This window comes from Carassius auratus, chromosome 6, assembly GCF_003368295.1.
Source record: "Carassius auratus strain Wakin chromosome 6, ASM336829v1, whole genome shotgun sequence".
NCBI lineage: Eukaryota > Metazoa > Chordata > Actinopteri > Cypriniformes > Cyprinidae > Carassius > Carassius auratus.
The window spans coordinates 8,163,344-8,180,749 of NC_039248.1; the positions used below are offsets into that span (position 1 = coordinate 8,163,344).

Sequence of the window (17,406 nt, forward strand, 5' to 3'; positions counted from 1 at the left end):
TGTTCGTTAAAGAGAGGTCAGATGTTTTGCATTGCAGTTAGTGGTGTTTGCGGCTATGTCGCCGCTCAGCTGGTCGCTCCTAATGATCAGGCAATCGATAGGGCCTGCAGTTCCCTGTGACCAAGCTGTCAAAAGAACAAACATGCACACACTACACACACTTAGTATGAAGCAGTACGGCGCAGTGGTGTCAGATGATTATCCGTGAGAGACTAGTCTGTGGGAGTCTCTGCTACTGTTTAAAGAGACATTGGAAAGCTTGTCAGGAACAATTAGTCATAAACGGCTAACAAAATACTGAATTGTAAATATTAAACAGCAGAGAGGTCAATATGCGTGGATTTCTAACTCCCCTATGCAAGATATGAAAGGAATTAAGAAATATTAGCATGCAATTTTGATTAAAAACAGCCTTGTATAGCCTGGCGCAGTCGCTGTCTTTGATCGCAATGCCTAAATAATGTTGAATTTGATCATTCTTCAGGAATTAATTTTTCACTTGTTTATCTTGTAGCCTATCAGGATTGTAGCTCTTCCACCCAGAGAATGATTTACATGATTGAACAAACAGACTGTGTGTTTGTCTGTTAAATCGCGAATGTAGCCAAACCCAGAGTTTCAGATTTTCACTTCCATGGTTAGGGAATGGCAATGTGCTCTACCTGTCTGGCATCATTCTCTTTATGTGTGTGTGTGTGCTGTCTCATGGTTAAGTGCACAGGAAGGCTCATTGTAGTCCACTGGGCTGGCAGATAAAAGCGGATTCATTCTCTGTGTCTGGCGACACAAGAAGTTCCTCCGAGTGGCTGGCTGGCCCGCCCCATCTGCTGTCCACACTGAAAGGCCCGTTTGTTGGCTGCTCTTCAGAGACTGGGCCACTCGGAACCCGAGGGTTCTGGAAGTAATCCAGGGAAGACTGTACCAAGCGGTTAGTCTGAGAGAGGCGCTGAGTGGCACCGTAAACAGGAGGCAGAGAGGGGACTTGCTGTCACACACATTTTATTGTTTCACATCAGCACCAGTGCGGTACCACAAAACAGTAAATACACTGACAAAAGCAAAACTTTCGGTTAAATGACCAAACCACAACATGATGAGCAGGTTCAAGATGGCAGCCTGTTAACATATTACCACATGACTTACAGTGTGTGTGCATATGCGCGTGACAAAATATATTTTTCCAATTCTACGATACAGCTTGGATGCTTAGATAATAAAATCACTATAAATGTTGTTGTTTTGTTTGGTGCCATTGTGTTTTCTTATAGTGTTAGCAAAATACTGAGCTAAATGTATTGGCCGTCTGTCTTCAGGGCTAATGGAGCCAATGATGGACATTTGTTACAATGCTGCCTAGCAGTTACGCGCAGCAGAGCACATAATTATATAAAAATATAAGAGTTTGTTGACTTCAACAAAGCACTTTTTATGCCCGCTCTCCTTTTCTCCCTCTCTTTTTTCCTGCCTCTTATGGTTTCTTTGTAAAGGATTTAGAAAATTATGGCAGTTAATTTAATACATGTGATATGTTGAATGCAATGGAAAATATTAAATATAATGAGGATATATAGTGCACCGCTTCTTATAACATATGCATGGAGTTTTTAATTCACTATTTTTCCCTCTTCTTCCTGTGATGCCGATAATTAATATCTACCTGTAAATGTTTCGCTAATCTCCTCGGTTATATCGGTGCAGTTCAGTCTGAAAACTCTAATCCCATATTTACTTTCCAGCCGTTTTCTGTCCCCTGATAATCTGTTTATGCGTGAGTGTGGCGTTGCGTTCTGCCGGGTGCTTGAGGGGTGTGCGCTATGTTGTACGGAGGGCTCTGTGCGATTACAGGGGCTCAGTCTTGGCGGGCACTCAGAGTTGTCAAAGCCTTTGATCTGAACTGTCTTCATAATCACTTCAAAAAGTGTTCGCGGCACCGTGAGGGGTTTACAAATTCGCCCTGTACTTTTCCTTCACTCTTAAAGCAGTTGATGCTCTGTGTTTAAGGCCTGTCCGCCATGATGAGAGGTAAAGAAAAGGAAAGCATTTTAAAATTCGCTCACTCTGCAGATACAGTTCAAGTGAAGCAGGATATTTGTAAGATTTATTTTATTCTTCCCTATCTGCTTGGTCATTTCAAACATGTTTATGATGTGTCTGTCGCTGATGCTCTCCTTTAATTTTTCCTGTCTTTCTATAAAAAAAGTGAGGGACAAAAGTGAAATCCTTACGCATTTTGCTCTGCAGACTCACAAGGTGCACACACAGAAGAAGAAAAACATTTGACTGTTCTCTTTAACAACAGCATTTGCATATTTTTATAGTCTCTCAAAGAAAAATAGCCGGCAGGCTAACAGCTCCAGCAGCAGTGTAAGCTGAAAACGGAAGCAGTGAGATCTCTCTCTCTCTCTCTCTGTGTGTGTGTGTGTGTGTGTGTGTGTGTGTGTGTCTCCGCTCACAGCGTGGCCACTCTGTCCCTCTGCAGCACATTGAGTCTGAGTCCAATGTGGATGGAGGCCCCTCTCCCTGGATAAGGGAGGGAAGGTGGGAGAGTTGAAGTTCCTCTCCTGCAAGAGAAATAACAATGTTAGAATCTGTTGGAACTGCATCTTGAACAAATATTCTTCCTACGGCACGCAATACACATTTTGTCTCCAGGCGCATTTTTTTCCTTCAGGTGTCCAGATGCTCAGCATGTTCGCTAATAAAGTCTGTGTAGCTATCTGATAACACCCCTTACACTTTATTCACTGAGGTGAGTGACTGATCCTTGAATTGAGAGGAAATGTACTTTTCTGTGTAGGCAAGTAAATAAAAATGCAGCGCTGAGTTAATTTCATTACATCGTAGATAGATAGATATTACATTTTGTTTAGATATTTTAATACTTTTATCTCATTAAATACGAGCTTATCTCAATTTTGGATTACTGCGATATTCTTTTCATTTTTATGTATTCTAGTGATATTATTTTTAATAAATTATTTATAAGTATTAGCTTCCACCGAGGTCAAATTTTAAACCTATTCACCCTGTTTTAATGAGCTTTTGACACTATATGACCATATTATCTGTATACAAACACCACAACAGTCAGTAATTGTTAACACACATGTAGGTTTGCTATTTTGTATATACTCTTACGTCACCATGACCACCATTATTAATGATATTACCTTATAATTTCTTCAGCATACACTACAGGAGGCCTGTTTGCATATATAACATGAGGTTTAGATAGAAATATCCAGCTCTATCATCCACAGCGAGCGCACTGTATAGCCATTATCGTGCATACCAGAAATTAGACTCATTGACCTTTCCACCTTACACATGAGACGCATATGTTTCCTTAGCTTAGCCATTATTCAGCCTCTAAGCACTGCGGTGCACCCTTAGCATGCACATTTTAATAAAAGTGAGTGAGAGCGAACTGGAGGAGTTAAGAATGATCCATTGCATGTTGCCTGAGTTAAAGGCAGCGTTTTAGCTGTGGGGCTGTCCGTGTGCCCGGCCTGAGTAATGAGTAATGTGTGGTAGGCAGTTTGGCAGAAGGTCAGGCCACTTCTAGCAGGCTGGTGAACGTTGCTTTTGTGACCCTGCGGGCTGGATGCGTGAGTGGACCAAGAGGGAGAGAATTAGAAGGAGGAAACAAAGAGAGGTAGAAATGGTAGAGACAGAGAGTGAGGAAAGGCCCAGAGGTTTAGGAGATATAGGATGCCAAAATAAGGATACAGATGTATGTAAACCCATTTTTCCTACTGTGGGTGGGAACGTAATTAAGATGACACACACAAATGATTTTCTGGCAACCGAGCGTGGCCACACATACTAAAACAGATTTTATGTAGTTGCTAACATGTTTATGCTGTCATTTGTCAGTCGCACGCCACCTTTTCGACTGACTTGAGCCACAGATTTCTCTCGTTTTTACAATTCAGACAAAGGCTCTTTTTATACCAGTTAAAACTGTGACTTATATACTATGACTTGTATATTTCAACAAAAGTATCTACAGCAAAATGCTCCTGTTTCCATCACCTCCCCAGCAGAGTTAACGTTCCCGTCTGGTAACCCACTCCAGGACAGGCTCCATCATTTATCCCTGATCGGGCTGAAAGCAGCAGAGCTGAATTTGTGTTTTGACGCACTGCACTGCCATAAACAGCCTCACATTTCCTTCCCATTTTCACCATGAATCTCAAACGGCGCACGCCAGTTACATTAAAACAACACATGAGGAAAATTACAGCTGTATTATTTTATTTGCAGTACCTGTAATAGGCCTCGTATAGCACGCAATATTTATCGAGCCAAGCGGCTTTGCCGGGGATTTATTGTGTTGTCAGTTCTGCACTCAGTCAAATGTAGTTATTTTGTGTAACTCGAGCATAAAAGAAATGATTTCATCTGCATATGATCTTCTTTTTAATACTAAGGGATGAGACTGTTCTCAACCAGCGGGTTTGTCTAACCTAACAGACTGCTCTTTCTGCAACCAACAGCAAATCCTTAAATCTGTAGATGTGCTGTTGAAACCAAACATCTATGTTTCATCACTAAAAACCACACAGTGTCTGGCCCCTGGCATTAGATTTCCATGTTTCTCACAGTCAGCATAACACCTTCAACTATTGAAACTCCTCTCAGAAAAAGACACCTTTGCTTTCGTGAGTGAAGCTAAAATGGCAAGAGACCCTGTTTTTTTTCTGCAAAACAAGCGACAGAAAAAGCACAGGGGTCACTTCCAATGCGTGGTTCCTCTGTTATTCAATTTGATTGGGATTTTGGGTGATTTGTGCTGTGCATCTCTGGGGAAATAAATGCTTTGATTAATGTAATCCTTAGCAGGGAGGTACCACAAACCGCACTCCTCAGGGAACGGTGCTGTTTGACAAACAAAAACACGCAGGGCACCACTTCAGTCCACACACAATGGATACAGTTGAAATGGTAGAAGGCACATCGCAGTGCTCAGGCAACTTTTTCATCAGATTAATATGTTGATGCATAATTAAGTTGGATTGTCAGATAAACCTAGCATGTATATATAATCAAGAGTTTCATGAAAGTGACCCTGACCTGTAACGGGACAGTAGGGGTTAGATCGTACCAGTGGCCTGCAGCAGTAATCAGTGCTGTTTCTGTTATAGGATGTCCGAGAGATATTGTTAGTCCACATGGGACAGTTAAGAGGGATCTGTCAGTTACAAACACACACACAGAGAGAGAGAGAGAGAGAGAGAGACAGAACAGACAGATTTGTGTCACATCACACATATCTTGAGATGGATGAAATTCAATGAAATTGAGTTTGGGGATAATATCAGAAATATAATGTATGATGTGATTTATATATTTTGGGGTCTTTATTTTATATTTTATTGATTTTAGTCAATTATTTATACATATTTGCATTGGCGTATATATACACATAATATATATTCATACTGGTATTACATGTTCCATCCGCATATCATTTAAGCACATTATGGCATTTGCATTGATTTCCAATGGGAGAGAGCATAATCAATAAGGGGCTGGCTGGAATGTTTACGAATAATGAAGCTCGGATAATCTTCGTGTAAGACATAGAGCTCTGAAACATTTCTTGCCATTTCGGTCATGAGCAGCGCGCCTCCTGGGCCGGTGCTACGGGAAATGATGCACAGGGGAGCAGTGGAATAAACAAGGCGGAACGACGTGACGCACTCGATGGGCTTTCATGTATAGGAAAGGGATGTAAAATAATGTCATTCGTAGTCACAAATTATGAAATAATCTTCCTGTTTGACCAACTGTCACAGAATATTTTAAACTGATCATGTTCGTATTTGTAGAAAAAAATGTAAAAAAAAAAATGCATTACTGCGTGTTTATTGTTATTTTGATTATTATATTTCTTTCAAATAACTATAAATTGTTTACTAATTATTCACATTCCAGCCTGTATATTAAAATGTGGCAAGCTCAAAACTGGCAATGTTGAAGGATTGCATGCAGCTCTTGACACATGCCCAATTCCTTTCTTTTTCGATGAAGAAAGTAATACATTTATGATTGCAGTTAAACAAATTAAATTAAAGGTTTAAAAATACAACATATAATTACGTGTAAGAAAATAATTAGAATTAGTCCATTTTATTTTATAATAACATCATATACATGTACCATCCCACTATGACATTTTATCTTCCGGAATTAAGAGAAAATAAGAGACTTCGCATCCTCTTTTTTGGGACGACGCCAGAGCTCTGGCCTACAATTTCACGCTGTCAGACATGAGCTTAGCGCTTTGAAGGTTTGTTTCTCAAATTAATGACAATTCAGCAGTAGGCTATATTTCTGTTACATGTATTGTCTTTCTTCAAAACCAACAGACATTTAATTTAATTATAATAAAAGCAATATTTTTTTTTTTCTTTGGGATATTGTTAATAGCCTACTCACAATCCTCTTAAATGATATTCAGTTAAAACTGCGTTCAGTGTGTTTTTTTCGTGATTTTCAAATTCCGTAATTATTCAAATATTTAACTAGATGATCAAACATGCGCGCACTTTTTTTATAATGAATTTTATATCAAATAATTTATTTGTATCTAGATCTGTTTTTGTTTAATACATGTTTCCTTGGTTAATGATATTGTGTCACTACTGTCACACACATAGAAAAGTTTTTTCATGTATTTAAATACTAATGTACCTTACATAAGCATTTTAACGCAAAAATATTTATGTAAATGTTTGCCAAATGTAATAAACTGTCTGTTTAGAAATGTTTTCTTTTTGAACTTCCCAAACCTTAACGAAACCTTTTAATAAACTACAAACTGCAACTTAGGTCTACGTTATCAATCAAAGTCAGAATTACAAAGGCGTACACAGTGAAAATCTGTTTAAAAAAGTATACACTGAATCATTTTTTAAACGTAACAAACAGCAGGGTCTTCATTGTTTCTTTCAGCAATAACAATAATTTGAATTAATTTCTTATGAATAAATTAATTGTACGGAGGTGTTTATTCGCATCATGATTTCAACAGGTATCAGTTCACAATATCAGCACCCCAAGCTTCTCCTCAAAATATAGGAATAAATCAATAATCAAGGACAATACCCCAATTACTCGCCATTAACGTTTTTTCCATACTGACTAAGCGCGACACCTGCTGGTGACAAAATACTCCCCCATACGTCACTGTCACGCGTGTAAGTGTGGGATCTAATCTTTATGGCTGTGCTGATTTCAGTTATTTTATGTATATATCTTTTGTAGACGCTTGTATTTCTATAGACATTTACGAATTTGAGTTGTGTATTTGGCGCAATGGTAGATGTTCTTGGCTTGACTGTGGCTCTTTCTTTCATCTCGACTCCAGTGCACAAACATATAGCTTAATGCGACCAGTGTTCCCTCTTTTATTCCACTCACCATAGCAACCGAGAGGAAGGGTTCAGAAATGCTTTGCCCATGAATGAAACAAACGGTCTTAGTGGGGCTGCGAGAGAGATGGCATCTTCGACCGGGAGGGCACACAGAGTTAACCCAAGAATTATCGAATGGAAAGGTTTTCGTTATGTTTGCATATAGACTAGCTACATTGCATTTAATATATATATATATATATATATATATATATATATATATATATATATATATATATATATATATATATATATATATATATATATATATAATTATTATTATTAATAAAATTTAGTTTTGCAACTGTCTGTAACCTATATTTTGGTCACCCCCAAATGTTTATAATTTAAACTGTGTCTATTGCTGTCTCGTTTATTTCAAGCATATCTTACTTAGACACTTGCATATTTTCTTTGCCACCGGTGATGATCTGCTAGACTGCTTTCTGCTCAGTTGCTCGTCATGTGCAGTGTTGTCTCTTCACAGTCGTTCAGTAACAACTAAAAACCCCACACCGTCTCGAGTTCTACACCGCGCGCGCTCCAAAACAAGTCAGTGCTGCAGACCAAGTTGCATCAAACTTTGGCAAAAAAAAAGTAAAAGATCGATTTATGTAAAAGACCTGATATCCACTTGTACGCGACTCCGCCGAGAATTCCACCGAGGGACTCCTGTTTGAATTTGATTGATTGCACATTCTCCACTGGACATTCACTACAAAACAGCAGCTTAACCGTCTGCTCGCTATTTATAAAGCTAAACAGTCTTATTGATTTTTACACGATTTTTGCAACCACACAGACATATGCATATATACAACTATATATATATATATATATATATATATATATATATATATATATATATATATATATATATATATATATATATAGGTAGGTACTATAAAGATGGATTAATGTTAAGGTAGGCTATGTGGTGATACAGCTGTAACCCCGCTGAATACTGATTTATTTTCACTTACCGTAAGATTCCACGATAACTGGGAAAATGTCTGAAATACTGCATTGTTCGTCCATCAGTGACCGACTCTCTTCCTCCGTTTCGGTCCTTCCTAAGATTTTCTTCCCTCTGACTCAACTGAGCGGAGCTCTCCTCTGCACCGCTATTATTTTCACTAAAATATATGAAAATTTATGCAAATGAAAATCAGCACTAACTGTTCGTCTCTTGTTATACTTGGGGATTTTTCCCTCTCTACTTGCACAGAAAACAAATGATCTCCCCAGCAGGGAACACGGGGACCTTGTTACATAAACAAATAAATAATAAACAGCCTACTTTTCAGATTAAAAAAAAAGCATTAAACTTCAAAAGTTGAAGGCTTGAACATTTGAAATTGCTTCGACTCCTCTGAGTGAGTGAATGCCTTTCCACTGGCTATCACGTTTCTTATGGCCGCACGAGACTTTCTTTGAAAGCGAGCAGTATGAAATGCATATCACTAATTTAGACCAAAATCTGCTAGAAATTAATGAATAGACAGCCCCGTGGCGGTGGCCCATCTTTGCCATCCAATGTAAACAAATCCACGAGGTTCTATCGGTTTTTGAGTCTGGTCCAAATGAAATTTTCTGGGAAGGGGAGTGCGTAGTCCTCTCTTGGGTTTTCTACAAAACCTGATTCAGTGTCATTATACCCAATACACCGATACTAAATGAAATCTAAAATAAGCTTTTCTGTCACAATAGCTTTTGGTGTGATTATTGGTGTAAAATGGTGCATTGGTTCATGTAGGATATGGTTTGCCTGTCCTTATTATTATGATAGCTATGTAAGCTATTATTCTAGCAGTAGTTCATAAACAGTGAGATCCTTTGACAGCGGGTGTCACACCTCTCTTACTACTGAAGCTGTGGGGACCGTATGTCAGTCACCCGAAATTTTCTTTGGACTTGCACTTTTATTTATAGGCACCACTGGGTGAATCCATATGTTGTAGGGGTCTAATGGTAACGTCTAAACAATTCAGCGCGAATTTTGAAACGGAATGTCGTATATTTGGCCTATCGACAGTCGATCTTGGTAGTTAAATTAAAAGACGTTTCTTGTAAATCCCCAAATGACTGCTCAGTTTGCCTTCGTTTTGGTTGCCACTTTCTCCCCATGCCTTTCTTGTGTTGAGTTGCCTTGCACTCTCTGTTTCCGCTTGGAAGCATCGCACAGTCATCCCGTTAACTCTTGAGAGGCCGCCGTTTCAAGAAAATTAGTCGATAGTATAGTGACGCAATTACGATGGTTTTTGCGTCAATATATTAGCCTATATCATCGTGCTTAGTTGAGTTTAAAAACTGCAGCAGACATGCTTGAAGAGAAGCTATTTTAGACCTCCTTTTGTCAGTAAGTGAAATCGCTGTAAACAGAGATCACAGGCAGCCAGTGCAACTTCAGGGCTTTTCAAAAGACCAATTTCTAAATTTCAGTTACAACAAGATCAGCTGTAGCCTATTTGTTAGAGGTCACTGTTCATCACTCTTATCTAAATTCAACCTAAGGCTTAGTAATAGAAGTATGTTGCTATTTCATTATGGCCCTGAGAAATAGCACACTAAAAGAGTCAGAGTCTGTCTTGTCAATGATTCCCCAGAATAATTCTCCAAAACTATGGGAAATTGCAGGCTACTTAAATTGGTATTTATTCATATATTTCCACATTCTTTAGAGTTTTCAGTCATTTATCTTGATTTATTTATTTAAATTCAAAAGCAGCCAATTGGAATGGCCGGAAGGGGGGTCTAAGTGCCTGAAGCGCGTTCTCTAGACCTGTCAATCTTGCCGGTGCTATCCAATCAACGAGAGCCGTACGCCCGACTTCCTTGCATTTGGGGAAAAGACGTGGACGATGTACGCGGCACAGGGTAAACACTCGTGTGTCCTCGAGCTCTGAGGGAGGGACGGAGCTAACTGTCAGAGAGAGAAAGAAAGAGGGAGGGAGAGTGAGCGAGGGAGAGGAGAGAGAACAAGCGAATGAGAAAGAAGGCATGCAACACTGCTTTGCACTGTAATACTGGATTGTACTTCAACTGGAGCGGTTTGGCAGGTTTAAACACATCAAAACAGAACAAAGAGACAGACTTTACAGCACCATAAAAGAATCTGCAAAAGAAAAGAAATAAAGGGACGGAGCAAGTGAATTCGCTGCGGCTAAATAACAAAAGAATTGAGGAAGAACCACGTTTAATATTTTTCAACTCAGTAACGGAACATACGTTTGGACTTATTATTTTTAAGGGCATATTACAACTTCTTCAAGCGCCAGAAGTTTCTTGCGGGACAAAGTTTTGAAACATTCTTTTTTTTTATCTTTCATTTCTTTGGTTTTTCTTTGTTTTCAGACTATTTAAAAAGAAAATATAGATCGAAGGACTGTTTGACTTCCGAGAGCTTTTCAACGCCGACATAAAAGTGGAATTTATCTTTTCAGTCATTCATATGTTCGAAATATATGAATGCGCAAATTATTCAAGAGACGGATTTCGTCCTCTCTCCTACAATATCTTTCTCTTTGCTTTTTGTTGATGGTGTTTGTCAAAACACAAGCCAGACTTTTAAAGTTTGAATAATTCATGAGATATAATTTGCCTGCATTAAAAAAGTTTCTGCAAAAGGGAGGGGGTGATCAGCAAACATATTCATAAGGTTAGCGGAATGGCCACAGCGGCTTCCAACCCTTATCTATCCAGCAGTAGTATATTATCGTCCGGCTCGATCGTGCACTCGGACTCCGGAGGTGGGATGCAGCAGGGCAGTGTTGCGGTAACCTCAGTGTCCGGTGGGTACAGAGGAGACCCAGCGGTTAAAATGGTACAAAGCGATTTCATGCAGGGCGCGATGGCAGCGAGCAACGGGGGACATATGCTGAGCCACGCTCACCAGTGGGTGACGTCCTTGCCTCACGCTGCAGCGGCGGCTGCAGCTGCCGCAGTGGCCGCAGCTGAAGCAGGATCGCACTGGTCGTCTAGTCCCGTTGGAATGACAGGCAGCCCGCAGCAGCAGCAGGACGTGAAAAATAACTCGGGGAGAGACGATTTGCACTCTGGGACTGCGCTGCATCACAGGCCCCCACATTTAGGTCCCCACCAGACTCACGCGGGTGCCTGGGGTAGCACAACCGCTGCCCACATCCCTTCTCTAACTGGGAGCCAGCAGCAGCAGCAGTCCCTCATATACTCGCAGCCGGGAGGCTTCACGGTGAACGGCATGCTCAGTCCGCCAGGCAGCCAGAGCCTAGTACACCCGGGTCTGGTGCGTGGCGACACGCCGGAGCTCGATCACAGCAGCCACCACCACCACCATCACCACCAGCATCAACATCACCAGCAAGCACACCACGGAGTGAACAGCCACGACCCGCACTCCGACGAGGACACGCCGACGTCGGACGACTTAGAGCACTTTGCCAAGCAGTTCAAACAACGCCGGATCAAACTGGGCTTCACGCAAGCGGACGTGGGCTTGGCGTTGGGCACTCTGTACGGGAACGTCTTCTCGCAGACCACAATCTGTCGCTTCGAAGCTCTGCAGCTCAGCTTTAAGAACATGTGCAAGCTGAAGCCATTGCTTAACAAATGGCTGGAGGAAGCAGACTCTTCCACAGGCAGCCCCACCAGCATCGACAAGATAGCGGCTCAGGGCAGGAAGCGCAAGAAGCGCACCTCCATCGAAGTGAGCGTCAAAGGTGCGTTGGAGAGCCACTTCTTGAAATGTCCCAAGCCTTCGGCCCAAGAGATAACCTCTCTGGCGGACAACCTTCAGTTGGAGAAGGAGGTGGTGAGAGTTTGGTTTTGCAATCGGAGACAGAAAGAGAAAAGGATGACGCCCCCAGGAGTGCCGCAGACGCCGGAGGATGTATATTCTCAGGTCGGCAATGTGAGTGCAGATACACCGCCCCCCTCCATGGACTGCAAACGAATGTTCAGTGAGACATAGAACAGCATACAAGACAAAAAAAATATTTTATATATGACTAATCTGATAAAACACAGACTATCATCAAGATAGCAACACATTTTGATACTGTGATTGTGAGGGAATATTGAGACTGCAGATGTGTTATATATTTTTTTCACAAGAAAAAACAAATCACCCCTCTTCCTTCCCAACCCTAAACCGCCCGATAATCTTCTTCCAGGCCCTAAATGTCTTAACCTAAAAGGTTGTGTCTGCTCTTTCTTTCAGGGACATTTTTTAGTAGATTACTTAAAAGATGCAAGTTTAACTGGGCCGAGCGAACCGGGCGACCAGAGGGTGACAACTACAAGTTCGTTCCACCAGGTAATATTGGCGCATTAACTTCAACTGAAAAATAACAGAAATTAGCAATGAACAGCAAAATATTTGCCCCCCCATTCCGTGTTGTACCAATGTCTTGTTTGAGAGGCAAAAGACGCAGGCAATTGTGTGTGTTATTATGGGACATTGAACCTCAAACAAAGTGATGAAATTCAACTGAAACAAAGCGAAGAACAGTGGCATCCACGAAGCTTCCATCCAACTTGGCAGAGAAGACTGCATGGTTTGATATTATCCAAAAATATGGAATGGATTTTTTTTTCCCCCTGGCCTTCCAATCCTTACAAAAACAACTAAAGACTGCCCTCAGTTTCTGATCTCCAAGATCACATGTTTTGAAAAAAAAAAAAAATGTTTTCTTTTTTAATGTAAAGGACTGAATCTTACGTGGATTTTTGAGGACAAATTTAAATCAAAGATGACTTTTGAAAAGACTGAATATTCTGCAGCTGCACCTCTTTGAAAATCTTCTGTGCGAGCATCGTTGCCAAGTGGGCCAGAGCTGGTGCTGTGGATGTTTTCATGTGCTGCCATTTCCAAGCAGTATTCTTTGGTAGGTTTTAATAAACAAGACTATGTAAAGCCGGCAATATAGATTCATTAGATCAGATGGTGATCGGAATTATTTACTTAATATTTTTCATTAAAATCCTTTGTTTTAATATTGTATTCGGGATACATACGAACTATTCCAAACAGTTATTATTTATTTCCCCCAGACTTGTGTAAAATGTTTTTTCCCTGTTTTTCGCTGTTGACCTTATTTGTTTTGTTAAATTTTGTATTCTCATTTTTAAAAGAGCACAAATCTACACGAGCTGACTTTGACAGTAGGTGATAAGGGTATATTTTGATGTGATGATTTGATTGTAATTTAATTTCAGTAGTGATTCCGTAAGAGATGATCGAGAACAATAAATTTGTTAGAATGAAACAAAATTGTGTGTTGTGCCTAAGATCGTATAGCTGTTTGTTTTTGTTGTTGTTTTTGTTTTGTTTTTTGTAAAAAAAAAATGTAGGATGGTCTTTGAACTATTTAGCCAAATGCATTTTAAAATGATGACTGCTGAATATTAATAGCCTTATGTTATGACATGCAGAATAGAAATAACACTGGAAAACCAAAGCTTGCTATTATTATGCCAACAATATAGAGATGTTTGATTAAAAATACAGCCGTCATCTAAACATTTCACACAATGCGTTCTAAAATAAATAAATAATAAAAACAGATCAGTGTTGCGTGGCAATCGTTTAGGCCTCGAGAGAGAGCACTAACGGGAGTTTAGCTTTTCTAGAACTTTTAGAATTTCTGTTAAGCGAACTCACCTCTTAGACAAAGCAGCAAAAGTATCACCGCTGTAAATTACTTCAGGAAACAGTCATTTATTGTTAGCAGGATGAAATGTGTCTGTGTGACAAGTAATAGAGATAGCAACTTTCAGTAGATCTCACGAGAGAAAGCACAGAAAAGTTGATCGCTTGTGGAGGTGGAGTGTTTACAGTGTCACCCGCTTTTGTGTAGTGTAGTCTACCTGTTATATTGCGTTCATGCCAACTGTCAAATACACATGCCTTCTATCTACCCGACCATTGTTTTTTTTTTTTTTTTTTTTGACATTTTTATTTAGTGTTACACTGGTCTGCTTTACGCAAACACATTACATCTATCTATCTATGTAAATATTGCCAAATAATGACTTTAGCTCCTCGTGCATAACCCTGAAAACTAAAACACGTGTTTAAGGACATTTTCCATATGTAGCTTATGCCTTTTTATTGCATTTTTAGAATTCGGTCAGTCGAGGTGTTTAGCAATAGCAGAATAGTAGCCTATAACATTTAGTTTATATTTTTCTCAATATCTCTCTGAATTTTGCGGCTGATTCGTGCATAATGTGATGACATAAATATATTACTTATTTTTTTATATTTTATTTTATATTTCTACAGTCTCCCAAACATCGAATGTCAATTTTCTAATTTGCTTATTAAAATAAGACAGACTAGGCTACTCGATCTCACAGCGGATTGCCCCCAAGATACAAACATGGCCTATAATATAATTCATGCTGTAAACTTTAGACGGTATAAGCATGTCATAAAATGATTTTATGTTATATTCCCAACATTATTCATGTAAGCTTAATTATACAGGGAATGAAATTATTCTGAGCTAGGCCTCATAAATAAAACGGACGAAGTGTTTTGTAAGCGGGCGAAAACGACATCCCTTCAACTTTTTCTTGGGATGACTATCCAGCAAAACGCGCAATTCCCTCTCTCTTAGATTTAAATTTCGCGGATGAATTCCCATACACTAGTTGCTTAGCAACTAAATTCAATCAATGTTATAGAAGTATGCATCCCTTCTCTTTGTCAAGAGTGCCATTCTGACATTCAGACTGATTTTGTGCGACCCGAGTTAAAGAAATGCTGTCACTGAGAAGTAGGCTAAATTAATTCATAATTAAAATGTAGACATTTTGCGCGGGAAATCACCTTATGTGAGAAAATTTCAGCTAATGTGTATGACTGCTTCATGAAGATTCAGAGGCTTATCGCGTTGTTTACCATTAGGTCTATATTATTTATTAAAAGCATTTAGGTTTAGAGGAAAATGTCTGGACAAAAGTCTGTCTTCAGCATGATTTTGTTGTCCAATGACCCTGTTTTTCTTTTGGGAATTAGCACGGCATAAATGTAGAAAAAAGTATTTTAATATAGCTACTGTTTTTCTCAAATTTCGCTTTCTGTAGTTTGCATGGAGGCCTGGAATATGTTTGGCAAGCTCATGCCAAACTGCACTAAACTCCATAGTATTGTCACATGACTTTCGACCCACGTGCTCAGATGCATTCACTGCTGATAAAGTATGGCAAAGAACTTCTACGATTTGAAAAATGCCTAGGTTCTTTGATTTCTTTCCTTCTTTATTTGAATTCTTTCATTTTTTATTTTGTAATTAAAATTGTTTTGTAACACATTTACATTTTGTCTACCCCCATGTTATAGCTCAAATAACATTTATTTTATTTCATTTTTGTTTTCTTGCCAACATTCCTATTAAACAAACTTACAATTGTGTTACTGTCAAACAATCTATCAAACAGAGTGTTAACACTAAACCTGAAGTACATAAAACTCTAATATATGTGTATAGGCTATTTGTAACAGACATATAACGGTACACCGGTACTTTTGGAAAGACGAATCAACTTGACCCGTTTTAAAGTAATAAAAATAAATAAATAATAATAATAATAATAGCCTAATAGCCTAATAATAATAATAATAATAATAATAATAATAATAATAATAATAATAATAATACAGAGGGAATGGCATCGCGCTGGAATCCAGCTACTAACATAAAAAAAAAAAAAAAAAAAAAAAAAAACTTTTGATAGAGGCCTGCTTTAATTTCCTAAATAATATTCATAAAGGTTTGCTAATTTGGGCCAAAATTACTTGCCACTAGATGTTTAACAATTAATTTTAAACAGGATATCAGACTGACAGACACCCACTAATTTAGAGTATTTATGTACTATAAGATATGTATAATGTGTAAACGAAATTCCAGTTTGAACATCGCATTTAGTGTCACAATAACTAACACCATATTTTATACAGAATGATTAACGTGGTCTTTTAACTAAAACAACGAACACAAATACTTGTTTCAGTGTCAAAAAAGGTAGGATAGTGTTAATGTAATCGATGAGGTTTCCACACTTGATTGTTTACAATCTATTTTTAGACGAACAGAAATAGGCCAGACTGGTCGGGGTTTTATTATTATTTTTGTATTATTATTATTATTTTTTTTTAGCTTAGATGTTTCCTTTTTGTCTCTTACCCCCTCGTGCTGTGCACATACATAATGCTCTTACATGGGACATTTCTCAGTAGGGAGATGTCCTCCAGACCGCCTTTGTTAATCCATGTTCCATTGTCATTATGTTGGTAATAAGCAGTAGGCTAAGTAGAAATGGTTCCAACCTTTAAACATCTAAATTGTTTTAATCCAAAATCTCTGCATTGTGCTATTCTTGGCACTATGCTCTCTCTCTCTCTCTCTCTCTCTCTCTCTCTCTCTCTCTCTCTCTCTCTCTATACATATATATTCGTCATAGTCTATTTATGAATAAGGTTCTGTCAAATTATAGAATTATTAGGCTAATTGAAATGTTTTACTGTATAGAGACCTGTCCGTATTAGCTCTTTAAACTATTTATTAAGTTATTTAAAAGTTATTGTTTCTCAAAATAGTCGACCACTAAACTCGAGGAAAAGTTAGTGCACACGTGTTTTATAGATTTATTAATTCTGCACAGTAATGCAGTTTTTATTGTTTTAATTTACATAATCAATTTTACATTACACATATTGAAAGTAGCTAAACAGAAAAAGTAACGATAATATTAATATTAATAATAATAAGCCAGCTTGGTTATTAAGTAACAATAGTATAATATTTGTTGTATTTGTTTCGAGTTAAAACAGAAACATCTAAAATCAAAAACAGGTTCCAGAGCAGACTGACTGTACATGCTGTAGGCTACATAGACTTCAGCTGCCGCATGCAGCGTGTCTTCAGTAAGGGCCCTCAGAACTCCACGGAAGTCCCCAGTTGTGCTGTCTGGAGGACCAGCCACTCCCAGTCACTCT

At 38.8% G+C, this 17,406-nt stretch overlaps 1 protein-coding gene and 1 long non-coding RNA gene across 3 annotated transcripts; one reads left to right on the forward strand and one right to left on the reverse strand.

The window, feature by feature from the left end:
• Positions 1 to 982: 982 nt before the first annotated feature.
• LOC113093948 (uncharacterized) lies at positions 983 to 9,281 on the reverse strand. Its single transcript, XR_003287948.1, has 2 exons — positions 8,405 to 9,281; positions 983 to 2,561 (listed from the first exon to the last, which is right to left on the reverse strand). It is a non-coding gene; the product is annotated as an uncharacterized LOC113093948 (long non-coding RNA).
• A 974-nt stretch (positions 9,282 to 10,255) lies between these two features.
• On the forward strand, positions 10,256 to 13,666 carry LOC113093955 (POU domain, class 3, transcription factor 3-B). Of its 2 annotated transcripts, none has more exons than XM_026259580.1 (2): positions 10,256 to 12,300; positions 12,619 to 13,666. In XM_026259580.1, the coding sequence occupies exons 1-2, from the start codon at positions 11,089 to 11,091 to the stop codon at positions 12,730 to 12,732; spliced, it is 1,326 nt and encodes a 441-aa protein (XP_026115365.1). In that variant the 5' UTR covers positions 10,256 to 11,088; the 3' UTR covers positions 12,733 to 13,666. The 2 variants fall into 2 exon arrangements, with proteins under 2 accessions (XP_026115365.1, XP_026115358.1); XM_026259573.1 differs by having other exon boundaries at positions 10,258 to 12,309.
• The last annotated feature ends 3,740 nt before the right edge of the window (positions 13,667 to 17,406 follow it).

Bases quoted from the DNA above. Each gene is read 5' to 3' on its own strand.
- LOC113093955 (XM_026259573.1), top strand. From the start codon at position 11,089: ATGGCCACAGCGGCTTCCAACCCTTATCTATCCAGCAGTAGTATATTA. The intron at 12,310-12,618 runs GTGAGTGCAGAT...TCTTTCTTTCAG, and splicing joins TATATTCTCAGGTCGGCAAT to GGACATTTTTTAGTAGATTA.